We start from the raw sequence: 12,500 nt of genomic DNA on the forward strand, positions 1-12,500 counted from the left end.
GAGAGAGAGAGAGAGAGAGAAGGTTATATCCTGAATATTAACTTGTCATGCTCTTTACTGCCTCATATTTGAACGTTCAGTCATTAACAGAATCAGGACACACTCGTTAACTCGGACCATTTAATCTAAAAAAGAAATTAAGATCCTCTGGTAATTACCATCTCAGATCTCAGGTAGCCTTATTCAGGTCAGTGCTGCTCCTGTGATTAAAGGTAATTGTGACAGGAAGTTAGACTGAAGTCAGACATAGCATGTGTCACAGGGGGGTATTGCATGGCTGTTCTCGACAAGTGACAACACACGGACATAGAGTCAGTCATCACACTTGTACTGCCTGTTTACTCCCTAGCATTCGGACCATAGCATGGAAAACACCTGCAGCAGTGGTATTTTATATAGCAGAAAGGTTAAAGGCATGAAGCGAATATTCAGGGTTTCTATTGATATAATAACCTCCCTCCCTCTCACCATCGTCTCACTCTCTCTCCATTTCCAGGTGGAGTGGTGGATGAGGTCTCCTGCTCCAAACCAGAGGAGATGAAGGACAAAGATCTCCAGAATGTTCCCTACCAGCTCTTCCATTCCTGCATGACCACCAGCTACAACTACCTGTTCTCCAACATACACCACCTGGAGTCTGACAGGTCCAACAGGGGTCACACCCACGGCAACACACACGGCAATGGCAACCCGCACGGCCCCCTGGGAATGGGGGAGGGGTATGGAGGAGGGGGAAGTGGTCTCCCTGAGTGCGAGCCCAAGCAGAGACCTCGCCCGGTGAACCTGCGTCATGCCATCGCCACGGTGATCGTGACTGGCGTGGTGTGTGGCATCGTGTTGATGATGATGCTGGCTGCAGCGGTGTACGGCTGTGCCTACGCCGCCCTCATGGCCAAGTACCAGCGGGAGCTGAAGAAGAGTGAGGAGACGAGTAAGGGCGATCATGGCAGCGCAGACGAGAAGGAACCACTGGAGAACGCTATCGCCTAGACGATGGGATTGAGTGAACTGTGAACTTTAACCCACAAACTTTGAATCTGTAACTTTGAACCCTGTACCTGAAAGTACTGTCATAGGTGTGTGTCTGTGTGTGTGTGTGTGTGTGTGTGTGTGTGTGTGTGTGTCTGTGTGTGTGTGTGTGTGTGCGTGTGTGTGTGTGCCCTGACTTAAAACTCAAATCTTCAGCTTAAACTTTAACCTCTAGTCCCATGGACTAAACTGGGACCTGACCCAAAACCCATCATTCATACCTGGTCTACACCTTAAGCAGAGGACAGGACAGCACATATCAACCGCTGCTGGAGAAAGCCATTGCCTGTGACAGGTTTTGTTGGTATCAATAGTTCACCTCATAGTGAAAGTTGTAATGCTATTTTCCAACACAACACCCCATGTTGTCCCAAAACTACTAAATGCAAATAAGAGAACTACAGACCATATCTACTGAGAGTTGAAATCCGTACAAAGTTAGCACTTCAGAAGGGAAAGAGAGAAAGGAAGCGAGAAACGTCTTGTGCAGTATTGACCCATCTTACATATCTCCACTCCTTTACTTTACAGTGAACATGTTGTAATGTATCTCTCTGGATGATAACCAGGGAAGAATGCTGTGGTGTGGAGCGGAGGCTTGGTACATCAGGTGCTGTGAATATAAACTGGGCAAGACACAAATCTCTACATCTCTGTGTCTGTGGACTCCCAAATATATCACAACATATCAATTCCATTTCCTCTGAGGGTAGTAAAAATGGATAAAAAAACATGTTGATAAATGTTTTGTTTGTTGATAGTGTAAAATGTTATCTTCTGAATAATTAGTAGTTTGATTTATGTTTTTTTTTGTAACCTATTGTTCATATCTTTTGATTCGGTCTAATTTTGAAGTGCAGATTCTTAGTAGGCAGCTACGATGCTTTTTAAAAATACCCTAAATACCCTTTAGGTAAGAAACCTCTTTTGGGAGGGCGACCTGGCCAAGAGGTTTGTGTGTGTGTGTGTGTGTGTGTGTGTGTGTGTGTGTGTGTGTGTGTGTGTGTGTGTGTGTGTGTGTGTGTGTGTGTGTGTGTGTGTGTGTGTGTGTGTGTGTGTGTGTGTGTGTGTGTGTGTGCGCGCGTGCGTGCTGAAGGAGAAAATACGCATATTTTCCTTAATGTGTGGAAGATGGATGATTCTACAAGCAATAATGAAACAAAACTAAAATAACATGAACACCATGGGTTGAGTCTTTTCATTCACACACACACACACACACACACACACACACACACACACACACACACACACACACACACACACACACACACACACACACACACACACACACACACACACACACACACACACACACACACGCACACACAGTGTTGGGGATGACATAATTGGACAGAGAGCTATTGTGGCCTGCATCATGAATTACACTGCACAGAGCCGGAGGGGGATGTGTGTGGAAATGGGAAAGTGTTTCAATGTGTACGTGTGTATGTGTGTGTGTCATCATGCTTGCGTGTGACAGAGACAGAGAGAAACCGTCAAAGTCACCTCCAACCTATGTCTGTGAAACGCACAGGACCCTAAAAGGCTTTCAGTCCATATGACCCTGTGAGTGTGTGTTCCACACGAGGAAACACATACGTGTTCTAGAAGCTGCCTGAAGGATCCAGCTAGCCATACAGTAAAGACCATCCAACCAGAGACTGTGCATACACACACACACACGCTATGAGTCAGAGATGTCTGCAGTGCCCAGGATGTGTGAAGTCACTGGGCTGTCGTGTTAAGTTAGCATATTAGCCTATTCATGAAGCTCAGGCCAACTGGAGCAGAGAGGAAAACTGGCCCTAACCGGCCTATACTGAATTACCATTAGGCTGCATCTCCAGTCCAAACATCATTACATGCCCTCTTCAATCTGAGCAGCACAATTATCATTACTGCTCATCAGTACCTACGTAATATAGAGGCTGTCCTCACCGCTGTGACACTGAGTACTCATAATCTCCCTTTTCACAGTGTGTTACTACTGTCTTACTACTGTGTTACTGCTATGTGTTTGTTGAGGTTAATTATTTTGCTGATGAGCTGATAACTGCTATTGGTCATATAATTTCCACTGAGAAGCCAGTTCTACTGTATGTAGAATGGTGTGTGTGTGTGTGTGTGTGTGTGTGTGTGTGTGTGTGTGTGTGTGTGTGTGTGTGTGTGTGTGTGTGTGTGTGTGTGTGTGTGTGTGTGTGTGCATGCTCGCGCGCGCGCGTGTGTGTGTGTGTGCGTGGTGGCACTGCACAGACTCTCCATCTCTCTCCTTCTGCTTCAGCACACTGTTGTTTCCCCCAGGCCAACGCTACCCACAATGCACCACTCGCATGTCATCGCATTCAGACACCGTGAAATCATCTTCCCTCCTTCTGCCCTCTTTTCTTCCTTCTCACTCTCTCTCTCTCTCTATTCTCCTCTCAGTATCTTTCTCTCATTCTATCTTTTTGTATAGTCTCCTGTCGTAACTACTTTGTCTCTCTCCATCTCTATTATCCGCTCATCCTCTCTCTATCATATAAAGTATCTCTCTACTGTCCTCCCCCCTCTTCCCTCTTCTCTCTCCAAACCATTTCTTGTCTTACCTTTCTTTTCTTGCACTTGATGTCTTTGCAACCATCTTTAAATCACTATCACGCTTTCTGTTTCAGAACATCAGTCTAATCTGGACAGGATTGATGTCCTGCTGTTGTTTCAAAACGCAGAGATGAGCTCCATACCACCCCCTTGTGTCCGATGCAGGGGGTTGATACTGTATGTGGTAAAGCACAGATAGATAGAACATGTTGCACTATAAATCAACTCTCCCTCAAACACAGTGGAGCTGATGCAGGGCCTGCCTGCTAGATCATCTCAGTGATGAGAAGATTGTCTAAATTGCTGCACATGTTTTGACAGAATAAGATTACCCAAAATCCCAGGACACAATGACACTGAATACATCAGCCACGTTCAGACAGCAGTTAGGGAGGAGGTGAATAATCCTGAGGACAGCACATACTGAGCGTTACAGAAGAGGTTGTGTGTGTGTGTGTGTGTGTGTGTGTGTGTGTGTGTGTGTGTGTGTGTGTGTGTGTGTGTGTGTGTGTGTGTGTGTGTGTGTGTGTGTGTGTGTGTGTGTGTGTGTGTGTGTGTGTGTGTGTGTGTGTGTGTGTGTGTGTGTGTGTGTGTGTGTGTGACCGTGTGTGTGTGTGTGTGTGTGTGTGCGTGTGTGCGTTCGTGCATGTGTGCGTGCGTGCGTGTGTGTGTGTGTGCATGCGTACGTGTGCGTCCATCCTTCAGTTCTATATCATTACTCAAAGGAGGTCTTTCTACAACACCGGTATATTCCTGCTTAGGGAGAGGTGGGTCATGGAACAGAAATATCCTCCATTAGACATCTTTTATCCTCATTTAATACGCCAAAGGGAAGAACACATTATGTTGAAATAGAGTATGAGAGTTCCTCTAAAGGGAGTCTTCAAGGAGGTGAAGCTCAGACCTACAACAGCCTTTTCCTTCTCTCTCGATTCCTCTTACAAATAAACACACACACATTCCCTTAACACATACACACACACATTCCCCTAACACACACACACACACACACACACACACACACACACACACACACACACACACACACACACACACACACACACACGCACACGCATTCCAATAACACACAACCACATTCCCCTGACACACAAACACACACATACCCCAAACACACACACCACACACAAACACACACATTCCCCACATACACACACATTCCCCACACACATTCACCCCCCCCCCCACACACACACACACACATATTCCCCTAACACACAAACACACACATTCCCCTAACAGAAAAAAACACACACATTCCCCTAACACACAAACACACACATTCCCCTAACAAACACACACACCACACATAAACACACACAAATTCCCCTAGCACAAAAAAAACACATTCCTCTAACAAACACACACACATTCCCCAAACACACACAAATACACACATTCCCCTAACAGAAAAAAACACACACATTCCCCTAACACACAAACACACACATTCCCATAACACAAAAAACACACACATTCCCTTAACACACAAACACACACATTCCCATAACACAAAAAACACACACATTCCCTTAACACACAAACACACACATTCCCATAACACAAAAAACACACACATTCTCTTAACACACAAACACACACATTCCCCTAACACACAAACACACACATTCCCATAACACAAAAAACACACACATTCCCCACACACACACACTTCTTTTCACTCTGTCATTTAGGTTAGTATTGTGGAGTAACTACAGTGTTGTTGATCCATCCTCAGTGTTCTCCTATCACAGCCATTAAACTCTGGAACTGTCATAACAAAGGGGTTGAATACTTATTACACTTTATTCCAACTGATTACTCACAAAATATTTTCATGTCACACGATTTTTGAAACCTCTCACTCAAAGTGCAAAACTACACACCAAATATCCAAAACCATAAGCTATATCTCATCCTTTGACTCAGTTGTCAATTGCATAAAACACTTTTTTCAAAACACTACACACAATTCTCTACCTAAAACACAAAAATCTAACAGGAAGTGACTTGCTTTCCTTTTCCAAACACAACCAATCAAAATGCTACACTTGCTCACCAGGTCCCACACACACTCCTCACATGTGCAAACACTAATAGCATAACTGATCACTAACCAATCACTGCTTTACTGTAGTATAGGCCTATAATAATAGACAGTAACAGCAGTATACTGTAGGTAGGGGTAAAGGGTAGATAATAGACAGTAACAGCAGTATACTGTAGGTAGGGATGAAGGATAGATAATAGACAGTAACAGCAGTATACTGTAGGTAGGGGTAAAGGGTAGATAATAGACAGTAACAGCAGTATACTGTAGGTAGGGATGAAGGATAGATAATAGACAGCAACAGCAGTATACTGTAGGTAGGGATAAAGGATAGATAATAGACAGTAACAGCAGTATACTGTAGGTAGGGGTAAAGGGTAGATAATAGACAGTAACAGCAGTATACTGTAGGTAGGGATGAAGGATAGATAATAGACAGTAACAGCAGTATACTGTAGGTAGGGATAAAGGATAGATAATAGACAGTAACAGCAGTATACTGTAGGTAGGGATGAAGGATAGATAATAGACAGTAACAGCAGTATACTGTAGGTAGGGATGAAGGATAGATAATAGACAGTAACAGCAGTATACTGTAGGTAGGGATGAAGGATAGATAATAGACAGTAACAGCAGTATACTGTAGGTAGGGGTAAAGGATAGATAATAGACAGTAACAGCAGTATACTGTAGGTAGGGATGAAGGGTAGATAATAGACAGTAACAGCAGTATACTGTAGGTAGGGGTAAAGGATAGATAATAGACAGTAACAGCAGTATACTGTAGGTAGGGATGAAGGATAGATAATAGACAGTAACAGCAGTATATACTGTAGGTAGGGGTAAAGGATAGATAATAGACAGTAACAGCAGTATACTGTAGGTAGGGATGAAGGGTAGATAATAGACAGTAACAGCAGTATACTGTAGGTAGGGATAAAGGATAGATAATAGACAGTAACAGCAGTATACTGTAGGTAGGGAAGGATAGATAATAGACAGTAACAGCAGTATACTGTAGGTAGGGATAAAGGATAGATAATAGACAGTAACAGCAGTATACTGTAGGTAGGGGTAAAGGATAGATAATAGACAGTAACAGCAGTATACTGTAGGTAGGGGTAAAGGATAGATAATAGACAGTAACAGCAGTATACTGTAGGTAGGGATGAAGGATAGATAATAGACAGTAACAGCAGTATACTGTAGGTAGGGGTAAAGGATAGATAATAGACAGTAACAGCAGTATACTGTAGGTAGGGATGAAGGGTAGATAATAGACAGTAACAGCAGTATACTGTAGGTAGGGATAAAGGATAGATAATAGACAGTAACAGCAGTATACTGTAGGTAGGGATGAAGGATAGATAATAGACAGTAACAGCAGTATACTGTAGGTAGGGATAAAGGATAGAAAATAGACAGTAACAGCAGTATACTGTAGGTAGGGGTAAAGGATAGATAATAGACAGTAACAGCAGTATACTGTAGGTAGGGATGAAGGGTAGATAATAGACAGTAACAGCAGTATACTGTAGGTAGGGATAAAGGATAGATAATAGACAGTAACAGCAGTATACTGTAGGTAGGGATGAAGGATAGATAATAGACAGTAACAGCAGTATACTGTAGGTAGGGATAAAGGATAGATAATAGACAGTAACAGCAGTATACTGTAGGTAGGGGTAAAGGATAGATAATAGACAGTAACAGCAGTATACTGTAGGTATGGATGAAGGATAGATAATAGACAGTAACAGCAGTATACTGTAGGTAGGGGTAAAGGGTAGATAATAGACAGTAACAGCAGTATACTGTAGGTAGGGGTAAAGGATAGATAATAGACAGTAACAGCAGTATACTGTAGGTAGGGATGAAGGATAGATAATAGACAGTAACAGCAGTATACCGTAGGTAGGGGTAAAGGGTAGATAATAGACAGTAACAGCAGTATACTGTAGGTAGGGGTAAAGTGACTAGACAATAGGATAGATAATAGACAGTAACAGCAGTATACTGTAGGTAGGGATAAAGTGACTAGACAACATGATAGAAAATAGACAGTAACAGCAGTATACTGTAGGTAGGGATGAAGGATAGATAATAGACAGTAACAGCAGTATACCGTAGGTAGGGGTAAAGGGTAGATAATAGACAGTAACAGCAGTATACTGTAGGTAGGGGTAAAGTGACTAGACAATAGGATAGATAATAGACAGTAACAGCAGTATACTGTAGGTAGGGATAAAGTGACTAGACAACATGATAGATAATAGACAGTAACAGCAGTATACCATAGGTAGGGGTAAAGGATAGATAATAGACAGTAACAGCAGTATACTGTAGGTAGGGGTAAAGGATAGATAATAGACAGTAACAGCAGTATACTGTAGGTAGGGGTAAAGGGTAGATAATAGACAGTAACAGCAGTATATTGTAGGTAGGGGTAAAGTGAGTAGACAACAGGATAGATAATAGACAGTAACAGCAGTATACTGTAGGTAGGGATAAAGGATAGATAATAAATCAAATCAAATCACATTTTATTTGTCACATACACATGGTTAGCAGATGTTAATGCGAGTGTAGCGAAATGCTTGTGCTTCCAGTTCCGACAATGCAGTAATAACCAACAAGTAATCTAACTAACAATTCCAAAACTAATATCTTATACACAGTGTAAGGGGATAAAGAATATGTACATAAAGATATGAATGAGTGATGGTGCAGAGCAGCATAGGCAAGATACAGTAGATGGTATCGAGTACAGTATATACATATGAGATGAGTATGTAAACAAAGTGGCATAGTTAAAGTGGCTAGTGATAAATGTATTACATAAGGATGCAGTAGATGATAGAGTACAGTATATACGTATACATATGAGATGAATAATGTAGGGTATGTAAACATTATATTAGGTAGCATTGTTTAAAGTGGCTAGTGATATATTTTACATCCTTTCCCATCAATTCCCATTATTGAAGTGGCTGGAGTTGAGTCAGTGTGTTGGCAGCAGCCACTCAATGTTAGTGGTTGCTGTTTAACAGTCTGATGGCCTTGAGATAGAAGCTGTTTTTCAGTCTCTCGGTCCCAGCTTTGATGCACCTGTACTGACCTCGCCTTCTGGATGATAGCGGGGTGAATAGGCAGTGGCTCGGGTGGGTGTTGTCCTTGATGATCTTTATGGCCTTCCTGTAACATTGGGTGGTGTAGGTGTCCTGGAGGGCAGGTAGTTTGCCCCCGGTGATACGTTGTGCAGACCTCACTACCCTCTGGAGAGCCTTACGGTTGTGGGCGGAGCAGTTGCCGTACCAGGCGGTGATACAGCCCGCCAGGATGCTCTCGATTGTGCATCTGTAGAAGTTTGTGAGTGTTTTTGGTGACAAGCCGAATTTCTTCAGCCTCCTGAGGTTGAAGAGGAGCTGCTGCGCCTTCTTCACGATGCTGTCTGTGTGAGTGGACCAATTCAGTTTGTCTGTGATGTGTACGCCGAGGAACTTAAAACTTACTACTCTCTCCACTACTGTTCCATCGATGTGGATAGGGGGGTGTTCCCTCTGCTGTGTCCTGAAGTCCACAATCATCTCCTTAGTTTTGTTGACGTTGAGTGTGAGGTTATTGTCCTGACACCACACTCCGAGGGGCCTCACCTGCTCCCTGTAGGCCGTCTCGTCGTTGTTGGTAATCAAGCCTACCACTGTTGTGTCGTCCGCAAACTTGATGATTGAGTTGGAGGCGTGCGTTGCCGCGCAGTCGTGGGTGAACAGGGAGTACAGGAGAGGGCTCAGAACGCACCCTTGTGGGGCCCCAGTGTTAAGGATCAGCGGGGTGGAGATGTTGTTGCCTACACTCACCACCTGGGGGCGGCCCGTCAGGAAGTCCAGTACCCTGTTGCACAGGGCGGGGTCGAGACCCAGGGTCTCGAGCTTGATGACGAGCTTGGAGGGTACCATGGTGTTATAGACAGTAACAGCAGTGTACTGTAAGTAGGGATAAAGGATAGATAATAGACAGTAACAGCAGTATACTGTAGGTAGGGATAAAGTGACTGGACAACAGGATATATAATAAACAGCAGCAGCAGTATACTGTAGGTAGGGGTAAAGGATAGATAATAGACAGTAACAGCAGTATACTGTAGGTAGGGATAAAGTGACTGGACAACAGGATAGATAATAAACAGTAACAGCAGTATACTGTAGGTAGGGGTAAAGGATAGATAATAGACAGTAACAGCAGTATACTGTAGGTAGGGGTAAAGGATAGATAACATACAGTAACAGCAGTATACTGTAGGTAGGGGTAAAGGATAGATAATAGACAGTAACAGCAGTATACTGTAGGTAGGGGTAAAGGATAGATAACATACAGTAACAGCAGTATACTGTAGGTAGGGGTAAAGGATAGATAATAGACAGTAACAGCAGTATACTGTAGGTAGGGATGAAGGATAGATAATAGACAGTAACAGCAGTATACTGTAGGTAGGGGTAAAGGGTAGATAATAGACAGTAACAGCAGTATACTGTAGGTAGGGGTAAAGGATAGATAATAGACAGTAACAGCAGTATACTGTAGGTAGGGGTAAAGGATAGATAATAGACAGTAACAGCAGTATACTGTAGGTAGGGGTAAAGGATAGATAATAGACAGTAACAGCAGTATACTGTAGGTAGGGGTAAAGGATAGATAATAGACAGTAACAGCAGTATACTGTAGGTAGGGGTAAAGGATAGATAATAGACAGTAACAGCAGTATACTGTAGGTAGGGTTAAAGGGTAGATAATAGACAGTAACAGCAGTATACTGTAGGTAGGAGTAAAGGATAGATAATAGACAGTAACAGCAGTATACTGTAGGTAGGGGTAAAGTATAGAAAATAAACAGTAACAGCAGTATACTGTAGGTAGGGGAACAGGATAGATAATAGACAGTAACAGCAGTATACTGTAGGTAGGGGTAAAGGATAGATAATAGACAGTAACAGCAGTATACTGTAGGTAGGGGTAAAGGATAGATAATAGACAGTAACAGCAGTATACTGTAGGTAGGGGTAAAGGATAGATAATAGACAGTAACAGCAGTATACTGTAGGTAGGGGTAAAGGATAGATAATAGACAGTAACAGCAGTATACTGTAGGTAGGGGTAAAGGATAGATAATAGACAGTAACAGCAGTATACTGTAGGTAGGGGTAAAGGATAGATAATAGACAGTAACAGCAGTATACTGTAGTGAGGGATAAATTGACTGGACAACAGGATAGATAATAGAAAGTAACAGCAGCTTGATGAGTCAAATGAGTTTCAGGGTAGCTATTTGGTTAACTATTTAACTAATTATTTAGCAGTCTTATTGCTTTGCGGTAGAATCTGTTCTGGGTCCTGTTGGTTCCAGACCTGGTGCACCGGTACCACTTGCGGTGCGGTAGCAGATAGAACAGTCTATGATTTGGGTGATGAGACGACTCAGGGTTCCTGGCCTTCTAGGCAGAGTTCCTCTGTCCAGTGTCTGTCTTCTTTTGCCCATCTTAATCTTTTCTTTTCATTGGCCAGTCTGAGATTTGGCTTTTTCTTTACAACTCTGCTTAGAAGGCCAGCATCCTGGAGTCGCCTCTTCACTGTTGATGTTGAGACTGGTGTTGTGCAGGTACTATTTAATGAAGCTGCCAGTTGAGGACTTGTGAGGTGTCTGTTTCTCAAACTAGACACTCTGTTGTACGCATTGTCCTCTTGCTCAGTTGTGCACCGGGGCCTCCCACTCCTCTTTCTATTATGGTTAGAGCCAGTTTGCTCTGTTCTGTGAAGGGAGTAGTACACAGCTTTGTACCAGATCTTCAGTTTCTTGGCAATTTCTCGCATGGAATAGCCTTCATTTCTCAGAACAAGAATAGACTGACGAGTTTCAGAAGAAAGATCTTTGTTTCAGGCTATTTTGAGCCTGTAATCGAACGCACAAATGCTGATGCTCCAGAAACATGTACATGGGTCCCGTACATGGGTCACGTTGTCCAGCGCCACACTTCCCAACGTAAACTTTCACTGACACACACACACACACACACACACACACACACACACACACACACACACACACACACACACACACACACACACACACACACACACACACACACACACACACACACACACACACACACACACACACACACACACACACAACAGTCCTCCTTCATAGCCAGCTGTGTGCAGAAGTAAGGCCAAAGGTTGACCTTCAACCTTGCCTGAGGCTAGAGGGGAGGACAGCCATTTGCTGTCCAAGCAAGATGACACACTATCCAGATCAACAGAGTCTGAGTGAGAGTGTGAAGGAGAAGGCACCATCGAGGAGAGTGTGTGTGTGTGAGAGAGAGTGTTGTGTGCTAGATGCAGAATGAGTGCGTGTCCAGAGCTCAGTGTGTTTGTGTTTGTGTCTGTCTGTATGTGTGCATTTTGAAGGAGTTAAATCAACTCACCGGCAGCAATGGGTGATTTTCTTTCGTCCAGTAGCTGAATGGCAGTGCTGGCCAACACTACACTATTATTGTCCTTCCCTAGGACACATACAGAACACACACCATCAGTCTCCTTGTCATCACTACAATACGCATTCCTGCAGGGGTATCTACATTATATACTATAGTAATCATTTGACCACGGCAACCTCAGAAAGTAAATAGAATATCACCAGTATTATTAGAGTGTGGTTTAGTGGACTCCCTGAGGCAACAGCAGGCCACTCAAAACATGTTATTTCAATAAATACTATTGGAAGGGCACTGGTTTCTCTGAGTGTGTGTGTGTGGGTTTGCGTGTGTGT

At 43.2% G+C, this 12,500-nt stretch overlaps 2 protein-coding genes across 2 annotated transcripts in view; one reads left to right on the forward strand and one right to left on the reverse strand.

Annotated features, from left to right (window-relative positions):
* LOC135527850 (leucine-rich repeat and transmembrane domain-containing protein 1) overlaps window positions 1-2,075 on the forward strand; it is an 8,806-nt gene extending 6,731 nt beyond the window's left edge. The window contains exon 4 of the mRNA XM_064956459.1: window positions 497-2,075. Within this exon, the coding sequence (XP_064812531.1) occupies window positions 497-990 (494 nt within the window). The 3' untranslated portion in view covers window positions 991-2,075. The remainder of the gene's footprint in view (window positions 1-496) is intronic.
* Window positions 1-12,500, reverse strand: part of cacna2d3a (calcium channel, voltage-dependent, alpha 2/delta subunit 3a) — a 348,945-nt gene that overhangs the window by 59,587 nt on the left and 276,858 nt on the right. Inside the window, exon 27 of the mRNA XM_064956460.1 lies at window positions 12,157-12,234. Within this exon, the coding sequence (XP_064812532.1) occupies window positions 12,157-12,234 (78 nt within the window). The remainder of the gene's footprint in view (window positions 1-12,156; window positions 12,235-12,500) is intronic.

This window comes from Oncorhynchus masou, chromosome 33 (genome assembly GCF_036934945.1).
Source record: "Oncorhynchus masou masou isolate Uvic2021 chromosome 33, UVic_Omas_1.1, whole genome shotgun sequence".
In the NCBI taxonomy this organism is placed as follows: Eukaryota; Metazoa; Chordata; class Actinopteri; order Salmoniformes; family Salmonidae; genus Oncorhynchus; species Oncorhynchus masou.